The sequence below is a fragment of the Cynoglossus semilaevis genome, chromosome 13 (assembly GCF_000523025.1).
Source record: "Cynoglossus semilaevis isolate Cse_v1.0 chromosome 13, Cse_v1.0, whole genome shotgun sequence".
Taxonomy (NCBI): domain Eukaryota; kingdom Metazoa; phylum Chordata; class Actinopteri; order Pleuronectiformes; family Cynoglossidae; genus Cynoglossus; species Cynoglossus semilaevis.
The window spans coordinates 1,892,013-1,909,329 of record NC_024319.1 but is presented as its reverse complement, the minus strand read 5'-3'; the positions used below and the strand labels follow the sequence as shown (position 1 = coordinate 1,909,329).

The 17,317-nt window shown below is 40.6% G+C and overlaps 2 protein-coding genes across 7 annotated transcripts in view; both read left to right on the top strand.

Moving 5' to 3' along the window:
• Positions 1 to 13: 13 nt before the first annotated feature.
• Positions 14 to 5,723, top strand: LOC103388024 (uncharacterized). Of its 3 annotated transcripts, XM_008322867.2 has the most exons (9): positions 14 to 1,031; positions 1,784 to 1,825; positions 1,960 to 2,115; positions 2,198 to 2,335; positions 2,652 to 2,894; positions 2,977 to 3,045; positions 3,127 to 3,284; positions 5,165 to 5,232; positions 5,336 to 5,723. In XM_008322867.2, the coding sequence occupies exons 2-9, from the start codon at positions 1,798 to 1,800 to the stop codon at positions 5,418 to 5,420; spliced, it is 945 nt and encodes a 314-aa protein (XP_008321089.2). In that variant the 5' UTR covers positions 14 to 1,031; positions 1,784 to 1,797; the 3' UTR covers positions 5,421 to 5,723. The 3 variants fall into 3 exon arrangements, with proteins under 3 accessions (XP_008321089.2, XP_024917090.1, XP_016893117.1); XM_025061322.1 differs by lacking the exons at positions 14 to 1,031; positions 1,784 to 1,825; positions 1,960 to 2,115; ... (2 more) ...; positions 2,977 to 3,045; positions 3,127 to 3,284 and adding exons at positions 3,395 to 3,612; positions 3,695 to 3,832; positions 4,149 to 4,391; positions 4,474 to 4,542; positions 4,624 to 4,781; XM_017037628.2 differs by lacking the exons at positions 14 to 1,031; positions 1,784 to 1,825; positions 1,960 to 2,115; ... (2 more) ...; positions 2,977 to 3,045; positions 3,127 to 3,284 and adding exons at positions 3,395 to 3,612; positions 3,695 to 3,832; positions 4,149 to 4,391; positions 4,474 to 4,542; positions 4,624 to 4,787.
• Positions 5,724 to 6,372: 649 nt separating this feature from the next.
• cd4-1 (CD4-1 molecule) overlaps positions 6,373 to 17,317 on the top strand; it is a 15,522-nt gene continuing 4,577 nt past the window's right edge. For 2 of the 4 annotated variants that reach the window (XM_025061308.1, XM_025061305.1), the window contains exons 1-5: positions 6,373 to 6,473; positions 13,408 to 13,559; positions 16,813 to 16,876; positions 16,954 to 17,112; positions 17,204 to 17,317. The exon at positions 17,204 to 17,317 is cut by the window's right edge and continues 32 nt beyond it. In XM_025061308.1, the coding sequence (XP_024917076.1) occupies positions 16,819 to 16,876; positions 16,954 to 17,112; positions 17,204 to 17,317 (331 nt within the window). In that variant the 5' untranslated portion in view covers positions 6,373 to 6,473; positions 13,408 to 13,559; positions 16,813 to 16,818. Of the gene's footprint in view, positions 6,474 to 11,183; positions 11,622 to 13,407; positions 13,560 to 15,044; positions 15,313 to 16,812; positions 16,877 to 16,953; positions 17,113 to 17,203 lie in introns of those variants that run through there. The other 2 variants (XM_025061306.1, XM_025061307.1) reach the window with 2 other exon arrangements.

The following is a 17,317-nucleotide window of genomic DNA, read 5'->3' as shown; positions in this document are numbered from 1 at the left end:
TCTGCTTCGACAAGTGTAAATAAACCTCTCAGTCGCTTGTATACAGATAATCCAGATTAGATGTACAGATCGGGTGATGTAGCAGCAACATCTTCTCGTCCACGTAAAGGCGAATTCTGGACTGGTTGAAGGAGTTAAGAACCAATCAGCTGTCAGCTCAGCTCAGCTGATTGGTTTTCCTCGATGAAACAATTATTAAAAATTCACAAACTCTCAGCTTTTATCAGCTTAGCTTTACTGTCATTGTTGATACCACCTGACCGGAACCCCCCCCCACGTCCCCCCCACCACATCAAGATAAGACTTCAGCCCAATTTATTTATTGGACTTCAACAGCTCGGTGCCACCAGACTGGTGCCGTTTCATCTTGTACCTGTAAAAGAAAAATGACAATTTCCTTTGCGTTAAAAAAAAAGAAAAAAAAGGAAGTGTCAGGAAATGAAGAATTAAAAAAGTAACAGAGCAGAAATGTGCTGAAGCTGAAGCTAAAGATAATAAAATCCAACACCAAATGGACTTGTTTGTTGTTGACGCTTTGACGAGGGTGATTCTGGGCGATCCGTTTGATTCTGTTTCTATTTTGCAAACTTTTCTTTATTACTGCTGTGACAAATAAAGACTTGTCTTTCTGTCATCCTCTTCATTCCTCTCCGTCTGTGTTTCTTCTTCTTCTTCTTCTCCTCTTCACCTCTTTTGTCCTGGCGTTAGAACCACGTCACGGTCACAGTCGCTCACGGTGTCCACGGCTGCTGTGAACACCGTGTTATTGTCGCTGTTGTTTCAGGACAGCCTGAGTTGCAGCTGTAACCCTGTGACATCACACTGAGAAAATCCTACACCAAGTTTACAGGAAGGAGCAGAAGAGCAGCGTGGGTTTTGATTGGTCCACAGCGATCCAGCTGCAGCGCACTCTTCCGCCTGCTGCACTTTTTTCATCCTTGTGTTCAAACTTGTGTTGAGGCGAGGTCCAGAGAGGATGACGGAAGATTTCTGACTTCAAGAACAACAAATTCTACTGCCTCTGAATCAAGGTGGGATCAGGAGTTTATTATTTTTAAATTTCAGAACTGCTTTTTTACGGGAATTTTGTTTTGGTTGTTTTTGTTTTTTTTTTTTAAATGAGTAGTTTGTAAATATGATTTTTGGTTTCAGTTTAAAAATTGTTTTGAAATTTTCTTGAATTTCTATCATTTCAATGTTGAGAAGGTCGTTTTTTCTGTGACAAAAACTTTACAAATTAAAAATTGAATATTCAATGACCTTTGACTTTTTATAGTTACAAAAAAAAAACTGAAGTGAAAAAAAATCATGTTTCAGATTTTTTTTCCGACCAACAATTGAATGTAAAGTTCTTTCTAATTTTCTTAACTTTTCTGAAGGAACCTCTGGAGGGATTAATAAAACTGTTTCGATTGTTTTTGGGGTTTTTTTCTACAACGAAAATTGACAAAAATGGATCGACTGTAATCGTGCGTTTTCAGGCTGTTATTTATATGAGGAAAATAATGTAAGATATTTGTAACTTTTATGTTACAAATATTTAGTGGGTTGTTTATGGTTTGATGTCATTTTTAAAACGATTGACAGAAGAAGGAAGTAACATCGTGGTTTTTTTTTTTTAATCTGGCACTGAGTTTCAGGCCTTCAGATCCTGAACCATTCGTATCTAATAATGAGTTCTTCATTTAATTTAACATTTACAGTCAAAAGTTAAAAATACAAAGTTGGCTTTTTTTTCAGACCTGAGTCAAATTCTAATATTTTTTGTTGTTGTTGTTTTTAGATCCAACTTCAGGGATGAAGGTGTTCGTGTTCCTCTGGTTCGGTGAGTCGTTCTCTGAACTGTTCTGTCGGACTTTTCTACTGGTTCCCTGATCTCCTCTGATCGTCTTCGTACTCTGTGATGTTCCATGTGTATTTCTGACTGTAAACCTGAGTGTTTCCTGTCTGCGTCTCCAGTGCCGTCTGCTGTGTTTGCTGCGGTGGAAGTGATCGTGTCCAATTCTCAGGAGCGCGTCGTCCTTGAGTGCAGGGTCGGCACCTTCACCAATCTGGCCTGGAAACACAACGATCAGCTGATTCAGAGTTTGAACAACCGCAACCTCCCTCGCAAAGGTACTCCCAAAAGTACACAGCAGTACTAGGTCCGTGCGGCCCGTCGTTTTCCTACTGCCTCAGCGTGTGCTCTCTACACCAGGCCCAGCTGCCATTTTGGGAAGGTCAAAGTGCGTGCTGGACAGGCTGGAGATCCCTTCAGTGATGGCGCAAGATACCGGAACGTTCACCTGCATCGCAGACGGCAAAACTAAAGAGTTCAAGCTCCTCGTGGTCTCAGGTCTGCTCTGGAAATGTTGTAGGAGAATGAAGTAACGGCAGTACTGCAGTAGAGCTGTGTACCTGTGTGTGGCTGCACGTGTTCAGCTGTCGAACCACCTCTGTTTACGACTCACTGATTTGAACTTCCTGCTTTTTTTACCTCTGGTTTTCTGTTTCATTTCTAATTAATCCTGGTTAGCTTCTGAGCTAGCTCGGAGCTAACCCTGTTGACCCCCACGGTCCACAGACCTGCAGCGCTAGGCTAATCGTGATCTGGTGTGAATGGCTGCTTGTTTCTGTAGTCACTCGTTCTGATTGGTCTCCTCCTCCGTCAGTCGGGTCCAGCCCACCTGAGCTCCACTCTGGCTCCAAAGCCACACTCCAGTGTGTTGTGAACACGGGCAAACCTTTGAGCCCAAAGCCCACTGTGCAGTGGATCAGACCAGACGGGGTTCCACATCCAGCCAAGGGTCCGGCCCATCTGTACCCCGTCACGGCGTCAGACTCGGGGGTCTGGGTTTGCAGTTTCCTGTATGAGGGTCGGACGTACAACAGCAGTCTCCACGTCAGAGTTAAAGGTGCAGTTCAACAGTTGTGTCGGGTGTTTGATTTCTGTGGACCCGGAGAAGAAGTGGCTGAGTTTCTTGTTTTTGTTTTCAGCCCACATCACAACCACATTAGCGCCCCCAGGAGGTCCGAAGGTCCAGACGAAGACTCCATGCAACAACTGTGTGTACTGTGTTTGTACTCTCTGATATATATTAACGGCGAAGTGTTGTGTTCATTTAAATTTGATTTTCTCTCTGCCAGTGACGCAGTCCTGTCCTCCACCAGGATCCACTGAGCCACAGCCCGGTCCTGCTCAGTTCCACTGGTGGCTGTGGGTCGCCATAGGAGCTGGGAGCTTCCTGGTGCTTCTCATGCTGGTCTGCATCAGCGTGTTGATAAGGAGGAACAGAAGGAGGAAGGTAAAGGTCAGAGGTCAAAGTTCACATTTGCGTTGTTCTTGGACATCGTGTAGCGTATTTTCCTAAACTGTTTCTGGAGGAAAAGTCACATCTGTTACTCGTCTTCGTACTCTGTGATGTTCCATGTGTATTTCTGACTGTAAACCTGAGTGTTTCCTGTCTGCGTCTCCAGTGCCGTCTGCTGTGTTTGCTGCGGTGGAAGTGATCGTGTCCAATTCTCAGGAGCGCGTCGTCCTTGAGTGCAGGGTCGGCACCTTCACCAATCTGGCCTGGAAACACAACGATCAGCTGATTCAGAGTTTGAACAACCGCAACCTCCCTCGCAAAGGTACTCCCAAAAGTACACAGCAGTACTAGGTCCGTGCGGCCCGTCGTTTTCCTACTGCCTCAGCGTGTGCTCTCTACACCAGGCCCAGCTGCCATTTTGGGAAGGTCAAAGTGCGTGCTGGACAGGCTGGAGATCCCTTCAGTGATGGCGCAAGATACCGGAACGTTCACCTGCATCGCAGACGGCAAAACTAAAGAGTTCAAGCTCCTCGTGGTCTCAGGTCTGCTCTGGAAATGTTGTAGGAGAATGAAGTAACGGCAGTACTGCAGTAGAGCTGTGTACCTGTGTGTGGCTGCACGTGTTCAGCTGTCGAACCACCTCTGTTTACGACTCACTGATTTGAACTTCCTGCTTTTTTTACCTCTGGTTTTCTGTTTCATTTCTAATTAATCCTGGTTAGCTTCTGAGCTAGCTCGGAGCTAACCCTGTTGACCCCCACGGTCCACAGACCTGCAGCGCTAGGCTAATCGTGATCTGGTGTGAATGGCTGCTTGTTTCTGTAGTCACTCGTTCTGATTGGTCTCCTCCTCCGTCAGTCGGGTCCAGCCCACCTGAGCTCCACTCTGGCTCCAAAGCCACACTCCAGTGTGTTGTGAACACGGGCAAACCTTTGAGCCCAAAGCCCACTGTGCAGTGGATCAGACCAGACGGGGTTCCACATCCAGCCAAGGGTCCGGCCCATCTGTACCCCGTCACGGCGTCAGACTCGGGGGTCTGGGTTTGCAGTTTCCTGTATGAGGGTCGGACGTACAACAGCAGTCTCCACGTCAGAGTTAAAGGTGCAGTTCAACAGTTGTGTCGGGTGTTTGATTTCTGTGGACCCGGAGAAGAAGTGGCTGAGTTTCTTGTTTTTGTTTTCAGCCCACATCACAACCACATTAGCGCCCCCAGGAGGTCCGAAGGTCCAGACGAAGACTCCATGCAACAACTGTGTGTACTGTGTTTGTACTCTCTGATATATATTAACGGCGAAGTGTTGTGTTCATTTAAATTTGATTTTCTCTCTGCCAGTGACGCAGTCCTGTCCTCCACCAGGATCCACTGAGCCACAGCCCGGTCCTGCTCAGTTCCACTGGTGGCTGTGGGTCGCCATAGGAGCTGGGAGCTTCCTGGTGCTTCTCATGCTGGTCTGCATCAGCGTGTTGATAAGGAGGAACAGAAGGAGGAAGGTAAAGGTCAGAGGTCAAAGTTCACATTTGCGTTGTTCTTGGACATCGTGTAGCGTATTTTCCTAAACTGTTTCTGGAGGAAAAGTCACATCTGTTACGAGGTTAAAATTAAAATATCGATATTCTGAAAAAAAAATCCCAGTATTTCATAACGAGGTTAAAATTAAAATATTGATTTTCTGAAAAAAAAATCCCAGTATTTCATTTCCTGATACCGTATCAATATTCTCCGTCAGTGTATTGATTTTTATTAACACTTTAGGCTCTTACAGGCCTCCTTAAATGACCTGACGGGCCAGATCCAGCCCACGAACCTGAAGTTTGACACATTCACAAACACACGTGTGTTTTTTCTGTCTTCATTTTCTTTTCTTCAACAATAGAAAAAATTACACAGGATAAAGGGCGCCCCCCCCCCACACCGGCCCCGGCAGTACTGCCAGTGTAACTGGTAAATGTTCCTTTGTTCTTTGTTTGAACTTTTCAAAGACGAGAAGAATCCTTTGACCTTTGACCTGCGTGTTTTTGTCACCGTTCTGTTCTCGTCACCACAGTCCTCCATCTGCAGCCAGACTGAAGCAGGGCGGTCAGAAGCCCAAGCCCTTGGCGCCCCCCCTGAAGCCACTGCTGGTGCAGTGACGCACGAGCGGACAGAGAAGAACCAGGAGGGCGGCGCTGTGACCTGAATGTGGACGATCTTCTGACCCAAGTGTCGGCGCCGAGCTGCTTCACCCAACAGTGAATGGAACTGTTTTCACCTTCGTGCAGAATATTATCACAGCGTTTATGCTCACGGTCTGTTAGCTCTGTGTAATTAGCCGCTGCCTGTAACTAGCATTTAGCTCGAGTTAGCTTCAGACTCCACTGGCCTCCTGTGTTCATGGTTTTTTTTTTTTATTTGTCTGTCAATAAACCAGAAAATAAAGTCATTAAAAAAACTCATTCTTGACTCATTTCTGTTCTTGACTTTTGTAGCTTCTTCTCGTTGATGTTTGTGATGTTTGTGTGTCGATCGAATGCACTGCTGTTCAAATCCTCCACAACTGGTGCAGAGCTGCAGGTGTTAATGTCAGTGGTCTACATCAGACCTGGTCCGCACCTGTGTCCCTGAACAACCAACAACAACCACCGCCGCTGCTGTCAGACGTCTGTGTACGTACGCTGTGTACGTACGTCTGTGGACCGTCTGACTGTCGTCCCCACGGTCTGTGGTCTATTTATTTATATAGGTACTCATATATGTATATATATATATATATAGGTATGGGTATATTTATTTATATATGTACTTATGTGTATATGTATTTTAAACACATATTGCTCTGTGTATATATGTATATTTATATATTTATTTAAATATACATATATATACTATTTATATACCATATATAAATAATATATATATTATATATATATATGTATGAATATATATTTGCGGTTAAAAAATCTAAATAATGAGAATGTTTGTAATGAAGTAATGTTGTTGTTATAAAGACATTTGCATTTTCAAACAAACGTAAGTCAGCGCAAAACTGTGATGTTGGGATCGTTTCCTGTCTGAGTGTGTGAGTGTGTGTGTGTGTGTGTGTGTGAGAGAGAGAGAGAGAGAGAGAGAGAGAGAGAGAGAGCTCTACTTCACATGCCTGAAGAAATGTCAGAAATCAACAGCTCGCTGCCCTGAACACACCACCTGTGAGTACTCTGATAAATACTGTGAATGCAGTACTTTCTACTAAGTGTTGTTGTTGTTGTAGTACTGTAGTACTGTAGTACTGTAGTACTGTTAGAACAGGTTTTCTCAGGACTCTGACCGATTCTTGTTCCCTGACCCTGGTGTTGATCAACGCCGTTCACGGCCGAGGCCCAGATGTTAGTTCTTTATTTAATTGAATTTATTTAATTTATTTAAATTGATGTATTTTCCAGTTGACCAGCGCTCAGTGACATCATCATCGTTAGATCATTGTGGTGGAGAAATATGGTGAATTAATATGTCAGGGCCAACAATAACAGGAGAGACAGGAGACAGACACAGGTCAAGAACAGGTCAAGATAGATGAAGATGTTTATCTGGTTTTTATCCAAATGTTCTGTCACACCATGTTGGTCTGTGTCTATAAAGAGGATCAGAATGTACCAGAAGCTGGGATTGGTTGTTGGACCTGCCACGGTCACGAACCTTTTATACAGTAACGGCCCTGAGACGGAGACGTGTGTCCTGGTCTCCTCCAGTATGATGAGGTTCTTCATGAGGTTCTTCGTGAGGTTCTTCATGAGGTTCTTCATGAGGTTCTGACAGATCATGTTGGTCTGAGTCTGTGGAGCTTCGTGTTCCTCTGGTCTCTGTGTCGACCCCGTTATAGAAACAGACCGAACCGTAGAAACTCAGGGTTTTGAACTCGGCACCAAATTATCAACGTTAACGAGACGATTGAAGGATCGGGTTCCTGAAGTAGACACGACACGTTCAGTGGTTTTTAATGTCACTGTGGTGAAGAGATAACAACACTGCCTGGACTCGTCGCCACGTCCATGTTGGCGCGAATATGCTTACATATATTTATATATGTATATACATATATACACACACATATATGTACATATATGTGTGTGTATATATGTATATACATATATACAGTATATATACACATATATGTATGTATATATACATACATATATGTATATATACATATATGTATGTATATATACATATATACACACACATATATGTACATATATGTGTGTGTATATATGTATATATGTACGTACATATATACATATATACAGTATATATACACATATATTTTTATATGTGTATGTACACACATATATAAATATACATATATGTGTATATATGTACGTATATATGTGTATATACGTACATATATACATATATACAGTATATATACACATATATGTATGTATACATGCATATATGTGTATATATACTGTATATATGTATATACATATATAAATATATAAATATAAATAAACAATGTTTGGTTTGTAGACAGCAGAGAAACCTCTTGTAACAGTTGTGAACTGCGGTACAACAACAGCGTCCAGTTGTAGTTACAGGCGACTGACAGATCACGACTGTAACGACTTAAGAAAAAAAAATTCAGATCCAAACAGAATGATAAGAAATGTGGTTTTTTTTTGTTTGTTTTTGTTTTTTTTCTGGAAAGAAAACGGACAACTCACACACACACACACACACACTCACACACACACACATATTTAATTTAATTCCGGCGGTGAATCCTCGACTCGACTCGACCGCTCATGTAAATACACAGTACGTACAAATACACACAGACAGTACTTCTTAATTCTTTGCTTTGATTGCAGTTGATTTTCTCAGCACCGACTGAACGCTGTTGTCAGTAGAGAATTCTGCAGGTTGACCTTTGACACCAGCCCCCCCGCCTCCTCTGTCTGGTTAGAATTAAAAAGAAAATTTGTAGTAAAAACTTTAATCATTTTTAACTGGTTTCAATTTAAGTTTGGTCCAAAACGTGTCGTTTTTTTCTGACGTCAAATATTTTCATAAAACAAACGATAAAAACTACAGACACAGAAATAACCCCGTCTGTCTGAGAACATTTTGACTGTCCCTCAAACAGACACGCCTGCAATAAGGCCTCAAAGTTTTTTAAAAATAATTCAAAAGTCCGGCAGCAGATTACAGTACCACAGTACTGCAGTACTGCAGTAGTTTGTAGTTTTCCTGGTTCAATAATTCGTGAACATCGTGAACCAGTTTGATCCTCGTTACCAGTCAATCTAATGAACTGTTACTGTGAGAGGAACCAGTCTCTGTTTTTGGTCTGGATGTACTGCAGTACTACTACGAGTCCTCGACGTGTTTCTGACCTGGAGTAAAAACCTGAAGTTTCTAATATTTTTCTCTGTTTTTACGAGAACGTAAACGTTTCAGTAAAATCTTTACGTTCTCAGAAACTCTGCCGGGAGCGCTCGTGTCCAGGTTTACGGACGGCGAACAGGTCGTTGTCGCTGCGGCGTCGTTGTTGCTGTTGTTGCTGTTGTTGCTGTTGTTGCTGTTGGCGACAAACATAAATGTGGAAAAGTTAAAGACTTTTATTTTGGTTTATTTTCTTGGATGTTGTTGAGATGAAGACGATGTTTTTCTTCTGTCCGGAGAAAAAAAATGACTGGATTTAGGCGACGATCGATTGATGATCGATGATTGACACTGTGTCTGAGAGGTCACGGCAGAGGTCACGGCAGAGGTCACGGCAGTCCATCTATAAAACTTAAAGCCTTAAACACTCTGATTAATCAGTGGCTGTGGATTAATCACAGTTAATCACCGTTGACTGTGATGAAACGTCGTTCCAAATGATGGGATTATTAATACGGACATAAAAATGTCCAACTGTCTCTTCATGGTGTCCTGACTGTTCATCTGGACGGGCTCTGGTAGAACCAGTGGAACCAGTGGAACCAGTGGAACCAGTTCTTTCTAAACCACTGACTTTTTTAAAATGTTGTTTTTTAGCCTGAGAGTATTTTCCCGTGAAGAAGTATTTTGTGTAAATACCTGCAGTTCTGGGGAAATTCAATATGAGAACATAGGATTCCCTCTTCATGGCTATTACTCACTGCTCTCACACACACACACACACACACACACAGACACAGTCATCCAGAGTGAAAGTGAAAGCTGTGTGTCCTTGTTTTTCCACATAAATATTCCACTCAGTCAGTGTTGAAATCAATAAAAAACAGAATTAAAAACTCAACGTTCGTTTGTCCAATTACAGTGAATGCAGCGTCTGAGCGTCGACAGCTGCAAGAAAGACAAAAACATACGTCAGTGTAAATAACAGGACGACAGACGTCGACACACTCTCATCATTAACACACACACAGGACACAGGTGCAAACCCCCCGTCTGCCCCCCCCAGCCCCGCCCCCCGGGGTTCAGACAGCTGTTGTTTGATGGTCCCTCAATTCGAACCCTCGACTTCCTCTCTGTAAACTCCCGTCACATGATCAACAGAGCGGCGTCCGCGAAGGTTTCACTGGTTTCAAGTCAGTAAAAGTTAAAAGTCGTTTTTTCTTTTTTTTAAATGTAAACGACTTTTAATCGTTGTTCACGGTTGAAGACCAACTGTTTGTAATAAACCTTTAAACGCCGACAGTAGATTTGAATATTTTTACATTTGACTTGATCAGTTGTTTTTTTTTCTTGATTTGGACTTTTCTTCAGGCCATGTTTTCTTTCTTTTTTCCTCCCTGGTCAGAGCTCAGTTCAGATGGAGTCGAAGCTCTGAGTGGGAGAAATGTCAGAAGAAACAAAAACATTTTCTGTTTCACAACAGACAAGTTTTTAAAACGGCATCAACGAAGTTCCATGATGCAACAGTCGCCGACTCCACGTCCTCTCGTTTCACCATCTTTTCCACTGACATTTTAAATATTCTCTCTGCCAACGCTCACACACAGAGACGTCAGTCTTCACCGCCACCTGCCTGGACCACGCCCCCCGATTTTACTGTCCAAAAAATGAAAAACAGCATCAAAGTACTGCGTGTACACTACGCAGTATTGTGTTACCTTACGGTACAACAACCAGGTACTTAAATTGATGGGGTAAATAGTCAAACTGCCCTGTGACCCCACAGTGACCCGCCCCCCCCAGTCCCAGTCGCAGTCGTTGACCTGCGTCACCGTGGATTTAGTTTCTGCTCGTCACTGACTTTTCACTGACTTTTCACTGACTTTTCACTCTCAACTTTGACCCTAAAAACAAACCTCCGTTCATTTTCTACCGTCCGTTGAAGCGTCGTGTTTTTTAAATCAGGTCGAACGACGACGTGACCTGAACTTTGACCTCGAACGGACGGTCAACACAGAGAAAACAACATAATGTGTTTTAGAGAGTTCTGATTGGTCCGACGTCGACTCTTGACTTCATTTCCTGCTCATTGAAACTGAACCAGAGAAAATCTGAACTCTTCCAGTGATTTCTGAGTTTGTTGTTTTGATTCAGTCGAACTTCAACCGTTTTCACTCGAACCAGAGTTTGTCGTTGGTCTCAGCTTCTCTCTGACGTTTGTACAATTAAAAACAAACAAACATTCAACATTCAAAAATCCAAGTTGAAACTAATTTATTAAAATGAATTTTAAATTTTCTAACGGTTCTGGAACTGTTTATTTAAGTCAAGTCCAGAACAAATAAAAAAAAGCAGATTTAGTCTCTTAGACTTTTCAGTTTTGACATTAAAATTAGGATTAACTCCCTCAAAATAAATATAAAAATATATGAGACGGAGGGAAATGAAGACAGATGTAAAATGAACATTAGATTGACTTGATGTGAAAAACCTCAACAGAACAGGTCCAGACTCAGAGTTCCTTATCTTTTTGTGCTTCTCATTCTTTATTGTTTTCTTTTTATCGTTTTTCTTCTTCTTTTTTTTAATTTATTTTTTACCTTGTGTTGTTTTAACTGACTGAAGTCGTGTCAAACGTGAGGATGAAGATGCCAGAGGGTGAGGGAGTGAGGGAGTGAGAGGGTGAGGGTTCCCCTCTGTAGGGTGTGAGGCCTTCAAGTACAAAGAAATGGAGTGAATCATCTTTCCTACTGGTCTGTGGCCCACATCTGTCAGTGTCACGAAAACACACACCTGTGTTTGCGTGTGTGTGTCTGTGTGTGTGACTAATGGCTGAGGGATTCCTCACTTTCAGGTGTTTTCCACCTAAACTGCAGTGAGTGGGAAAAACAATCATCTCTGATCGGTTTCAGTGTCAGTGAAACCATGGGTGAGAGCAGAGCGAACACCGCGCGGCTGCAGTGGAGCTCCGAGCGGTAAGAACGGTAGCAGGTGTGAAGTGTTGGTGGGGGAGGAGCCGGGGGAGGCGGCAGAGAAACCTCACAGAGACTCATGACAGGAGTTTGTTTTGTCCTTGTTGTGGTCGACGTCTCCAAACCGCTGTGACTGAGTCTCTACCGTCGACTCGCTGCAGCAGTTAGCTGTTAGCAGTTAGCTGTTAGCACAGCGCTAACTAACGACCACACAAGAGAAACTCTGCTGCTGTTTTAAGGTCTAAGTCCTGGTCCTGGTCCTGGTCCTGGTCCTGGTCCTGGTCCTGGTCCTGGTCTCAGGACTAAAGTGAATCAATTTCCAGGTCTTTGTTCTGGTTTTTTTAAAGTGGTTCAGTTCAAACCTGTTGTTGTTCAAACGTTGTGAAACTGTGAGTGTTTAAGGGTTAAAGGTTAATACGGTTCCTGTCTGTCAATCAACCAAACTAACCTAACTAAACCTAACCTAGTTTGATTCCAACTAACCATGTTACATCATCCGTCCACTCCAGTCTCTGTACGTCCATTCACACTCCCATTCACACCGATGTTCAGTTCAGTGTGAATGAATCTACGTTTTTAATTCTGTCAGATTTGAAAAACAATCCTGGTTCAGAGAGAACGTCACTTTACAGCGGGGATCGAAGCACAGACCTTCTCACCGTAGGGCAACAGCACCGACCGCTCGTCCACCGCGTCGGCCTCGTTCACTGTGCAGTAATTATTATGAAATGTATTTTTTTCTACTTTATTTACAGTTTAGTTCTTTGTTCTGCACGGAGCAGAAGTGTTTTAACAGCATGGTCAGAGGTTCGATCCCGGCCTCAGATTGACGTCGGGGAAACATCACAGTCAGAACGAGATGGAATTTAAAACTGTGCCCGATTTGTTTTTTATTTTTAAAAAGTTTTAATGTCTTAATTTCTTAATCATCACAGATCAGAAAAAGTTAAATGTTTTAAAAACAGAGAAGAATTTCTTTTTTACAATACCGCACAATAAACTGGTGTAAATTTTAACGCACTGATACGTATTATTAGACGCCGAAGTTTGTTGAGCCGTAGTTTATCAAGACGACGTAAATATATTTTTATATATTTGTGTATATGTCAAAACAAAATACATTTTACATAAAAATTTCAAAAAAAATTTCCAATTTTTTTTTTTTACATTTTTAATGATAAACAAATCGCAGTCAAACTAAAACATTTGCGGTAGAAAAAAACAAAAAAAACCCGATGATAATTTAAAGTCAGTGAAGTGGTGATTATTAACAAACTTTACGGAGTTGGTTTTTATACAGTATTATATGTATTTTATAAATAATGTTTATTATTATTATTATTATTTACAAATTAAATTTTTTGACTTCTGTTTTCTTTCATTTACTTCGTCATTTCGTGGTAAACGTTCGTCCCTTCAGTTCGGTCTGTAGACGGATCGTTTTGTTGACGTTTCTCCGTGTCTTAGTGAAACATGAACAGATCGACGGTGGATAAAACACAGGCTGGAGGTCGAAAAAAGTCCGACCACGTTTTACTGTTTATTGATTAAAAATAAAAAAATAAAGTTCTTAAAAAAATGTTGATGTTAATTGTGTCATGTTGATTAATTAAAGAGCAGCAAAAAATAATTATATTAAATTTTTTTTTTTTAAATCCCACTCAGATGATCTGGATAAAAATATGTTTCTTTAGTTTGTCAGATTTGATTTTCCTCTGCAGCAGCAGCCAATCAGTGGTCAGTATTCTGACAATGTCTTTAATCAACACTTCTGTTTTTTTTGTTCTAGACCAATCAGAGGTGAGGGAGGGGCAACGGCTTTTAAAGAAGTTGCTGTTCGATAAATAGTCAACGTTACTTCTCTGAGGACGGACGACAGAAGGTCGGAGGTCGGAGGACTGAAGGTCCTTCATCAGAACGACAGAAGGATATTTCACTGCTGTATGTATTCTAATTTTATTTATTATTAGTTTAACCTTTTTTCTTCATATTAAATTATTTTATTTCTAATACAGGTTTTTTTTTAAATATTTATTTCTTAGACATAAATTTCGACTGTTATTCCTTGAAATCCATCGACAGCAGTTTATAAATATAATAATAAGACTAAATAAAAAAAATATTTTTATAAATCCATTAAGTCCTTCTACAGTCAGTCAGTGTGTTGGTACCAGTGATGGACCAACTTACAGTTTTGTTCTGAACCCGATTTCCTTCAGTCTGAATGTGTCGTCTGTCTGTGCTGAATCACAGACGTCTGTTGTCACGATGCGTTCAGGTTCACTGCCGCTGTGTGGAATATCGACGATTCATCAGTTCAGTTTAGAAGGCAGAACCAGAAAACGTCTTCTTCTAGAACAATCCACCTGGGATTCAATCATTCCTCCTCCTCCTCCATCTTCATCTTCATCTTCATCTTCATCTTCACCTTCATTCCTCACTCATATCTTCTGTCTTTGCTGTCTTTGCAGTCAGTCTCACATATACATGAGAGCTGCTCCAGTCCAGACTGCAGTCAGTCTCACATATACATGAGAGACTGACATACATATATGTATATACATATATGTATGTATATACATACATATATGTTTATGCATATATGTATGTATACAATGATCTTTTATTTTACAATTATTATTTTAAAGGAATTTTACAAACAAAAACTCAATTTTAATTGTAGTTTTATAAAATATAAATTAACTATTTCCCGGACATAAAAAAGTTGAAGTCAGAAAATATAAATACGTAAATATAAGTCTGTATAAATATATAATATAAATATGTTCTTGTTTGGGTTCAAATCTGAGGCTCAGTTTTGTTGTATCCCTGTGTTACAATGACAATAAAGACGATAATTAATTAATTAATTAATAACAGTTTGTTCAAACCATGTAATGAATCAATCTTTAAGAAACAATACATGTTTATTAGAAGGTCATTTATTAAAATAATTAAATTATTTTACTCCAAATTACAACTCAACTCTTGGTCCGTCCAGTGTTTACATTTACACTGTATGTTTAAACATTGAGTCTTGAGTCTTGAATCTTGAGTCTTGAATCTTGAGTCTTGAATCTTGAGTCTTGAATCTTGAGTCTTGAATCTTGAGTCTTGTCGAGGTCTTGGACCAAATGAAAATGAAATTTTCTACAGAATTCTTTCACTTCTTCTTCTTTTTTGTCATCTCTTTTTTTGATGTGAATCACAGTCAGAGCAGAAGGAAACGTCGTCACAAAGATTTCTTTCTTTCAATCCTGGCTCACAGTCTTCATGAGGGAAGAGACGGAGATGAGGGAGGGGGGAGAGGGAGGGGGAGGTGGAGAGGGAGGCAGGGGGAGAAAAGGGAGAAGAGCTTCAACCACAGTCCCTGCTGCTGCTGCCGCTGTGGTCGCTTTTCTTCACACTTTCATGCGAGGAGAGATCCGTCTTTCGTGGAACAGGGGAGGAAGAGAGGGCGTGGGAGGGGGGGGGGGGTGAGACCGGGATAGGAACCTTCACCTTGACTAAATCAGGGCCCACCACAGCTCAGCGTCGGCTCCGTGCCTCTTCCTCCGGTTCCTTTCATCCAAAGCCCACCACAGGCCGCCTACTCTCAGCTCCTCGTCTTTTATCTCCTCCAGTCTGAGACCACCACAGACCACCGCCAACTTCCTGTCGACGACTTTGACTCCACAACCACGGTTTACTGCAGGTTCAAATTCCTTCTCAAAGAACTTCTTAAATAATTTGCAGAATAAAAAAGATTGACTTTAAAAGATGAACTGAAAGAAATAAATATTTGATCGACTCTGATGTGTTGACAGGCAGGCGGCGCCGTTTATACTGTTGACATCAAAACTATTTACTGAGGAGGAAAACAGCCTCAAAGACACGACGTGTGTCGGTAAATATAAAAGTGTTTGTACGGCCCAGATTTACTGGTTCTTGTTTTGAAACAAGAATTTTAAAAAATGTAAACATAAATATTTAAAAAATATATACTGATATATATCAAGGATACAAAATATAATTTATGTTTTAAGTATTGAACCCAGACATATCTGTAATATAATACATAAATATACTACCAAGTACTGCCAAGCTGTTAAGATGCATTCAGTATAGTTCTGGAAACTTCTTTATAGGTAGTGTTAGATGGAAAAAAAGAAACGTATTTATACTAATATTACGAAAAAATGAGGAATTACAAATATTTAAAAAATACTACAGAATTTTCTAATTTATAAAAAGTAACATCTAACGAAGTCAATCTGATAAACGGTACTAGACCTGAGGAAAAGCATGTACTCCTGAAGTAGTAGTACTGCATGCTTTATATTATTTATATTTTTATTTTATCTCTTAATTATTCAGAATTTATTCATAAATATTTGTTAGTTAAAGTGTGTTTTGCGTAACAGAATTATTTAATTCTTGTTCTGTACGATCAGAGTTTGGCCTTTTTTTTTTTTTTTTAAATCAGTGCATATACTTAATCGACGTAAAGGTTTTAAAAATCTGCCAAATCAGGTTTTTGTTAATGCTGAAAAAAAGGTTTTTATCATTTAAAATAAAAACAATATGATTTATTTAAACAAAAAAAAGTTTGTTTTTAAAAACATGGTTCAACATTTAACACTATGCAGATGACACCGTGATGTGTTTAGGTTCATTTAAAAAAAACTGTTTTTTTAACAACAGTTGAAACTCAACAATATTCTGAAAAATAAAGTACATTTATTACAGTTCATAAAAAACAAAGGACGGAGCAAAACGAGACGAGGATCGGTGACAACGGGAGCGACGGTATTTTTGAAATCGATCATGTTACGTGGATAAGAATGGAACGAAGACTAACGCTAACGAACAACGATGTCACATCAAAACTGAGTGTCACAGCAGGACATAATCCTGTTGTTTATGTTTGTTTTTGTTTTTGTAGAAATTCAACGATTTTTATAGTGTTTGAAATGTAATATTTCACTTTTATATTTTACGAATATAATTTTGAACTGGAGTTTTTTTGTAGTTGGTGATAATTGATCAGTCTGCCACCGGGGGCTCCTGACAAATGATATTACGTGTTATATATTTTATTTTAATGTCAGTTTTTTCAGAAATCAGAAGTGTTTACACAGACTTATCATTATTATTATTGATTCATTTATTTGTTATTATTAACATTACTGTCGTCGTCGTCTTCTTTTTTCAGTCAAACATGGCGACTTTTCTTCTCTCTGTCTTTATGGTCTGCTCGTTGTCGACGTCGGTCAGAGGTAAGACGTCTTAGTTACTAACTTACTAATGCTTTTATAGTTCTTGTAAACCACTAACCTGGTTCTCACTCTCTCAGGAGCCGAGCGCGTGGTTTACGCTCGTGAAGGAGACACCGTTGTTCTTCAACCTGGGGTAGAACCTGGGGGAAAACCAAAGTACGTGAGCTGGATGTTTCATTCTAATCCCAAAGCAATCGCCTGGTGGAATCACCTGGGGGGGCAGAATTTCGAACCAGGTAACCGCTGCACGTCATGACGTACTGTGGACGTCGTTAAGGTTCTGAGTTTTTCTAGGATTGTGATAATCCCGTGTGTTCGACCCTTCAGAACAGCCCTGGAAAGACAAACTGTCGCTGTCCGACGGAGCACTGATCATCAACAAAATCGGACAAGAAAACTTTGGGACATTTAAATGTTCGGTTACGTCAGGCGGTCAGAACC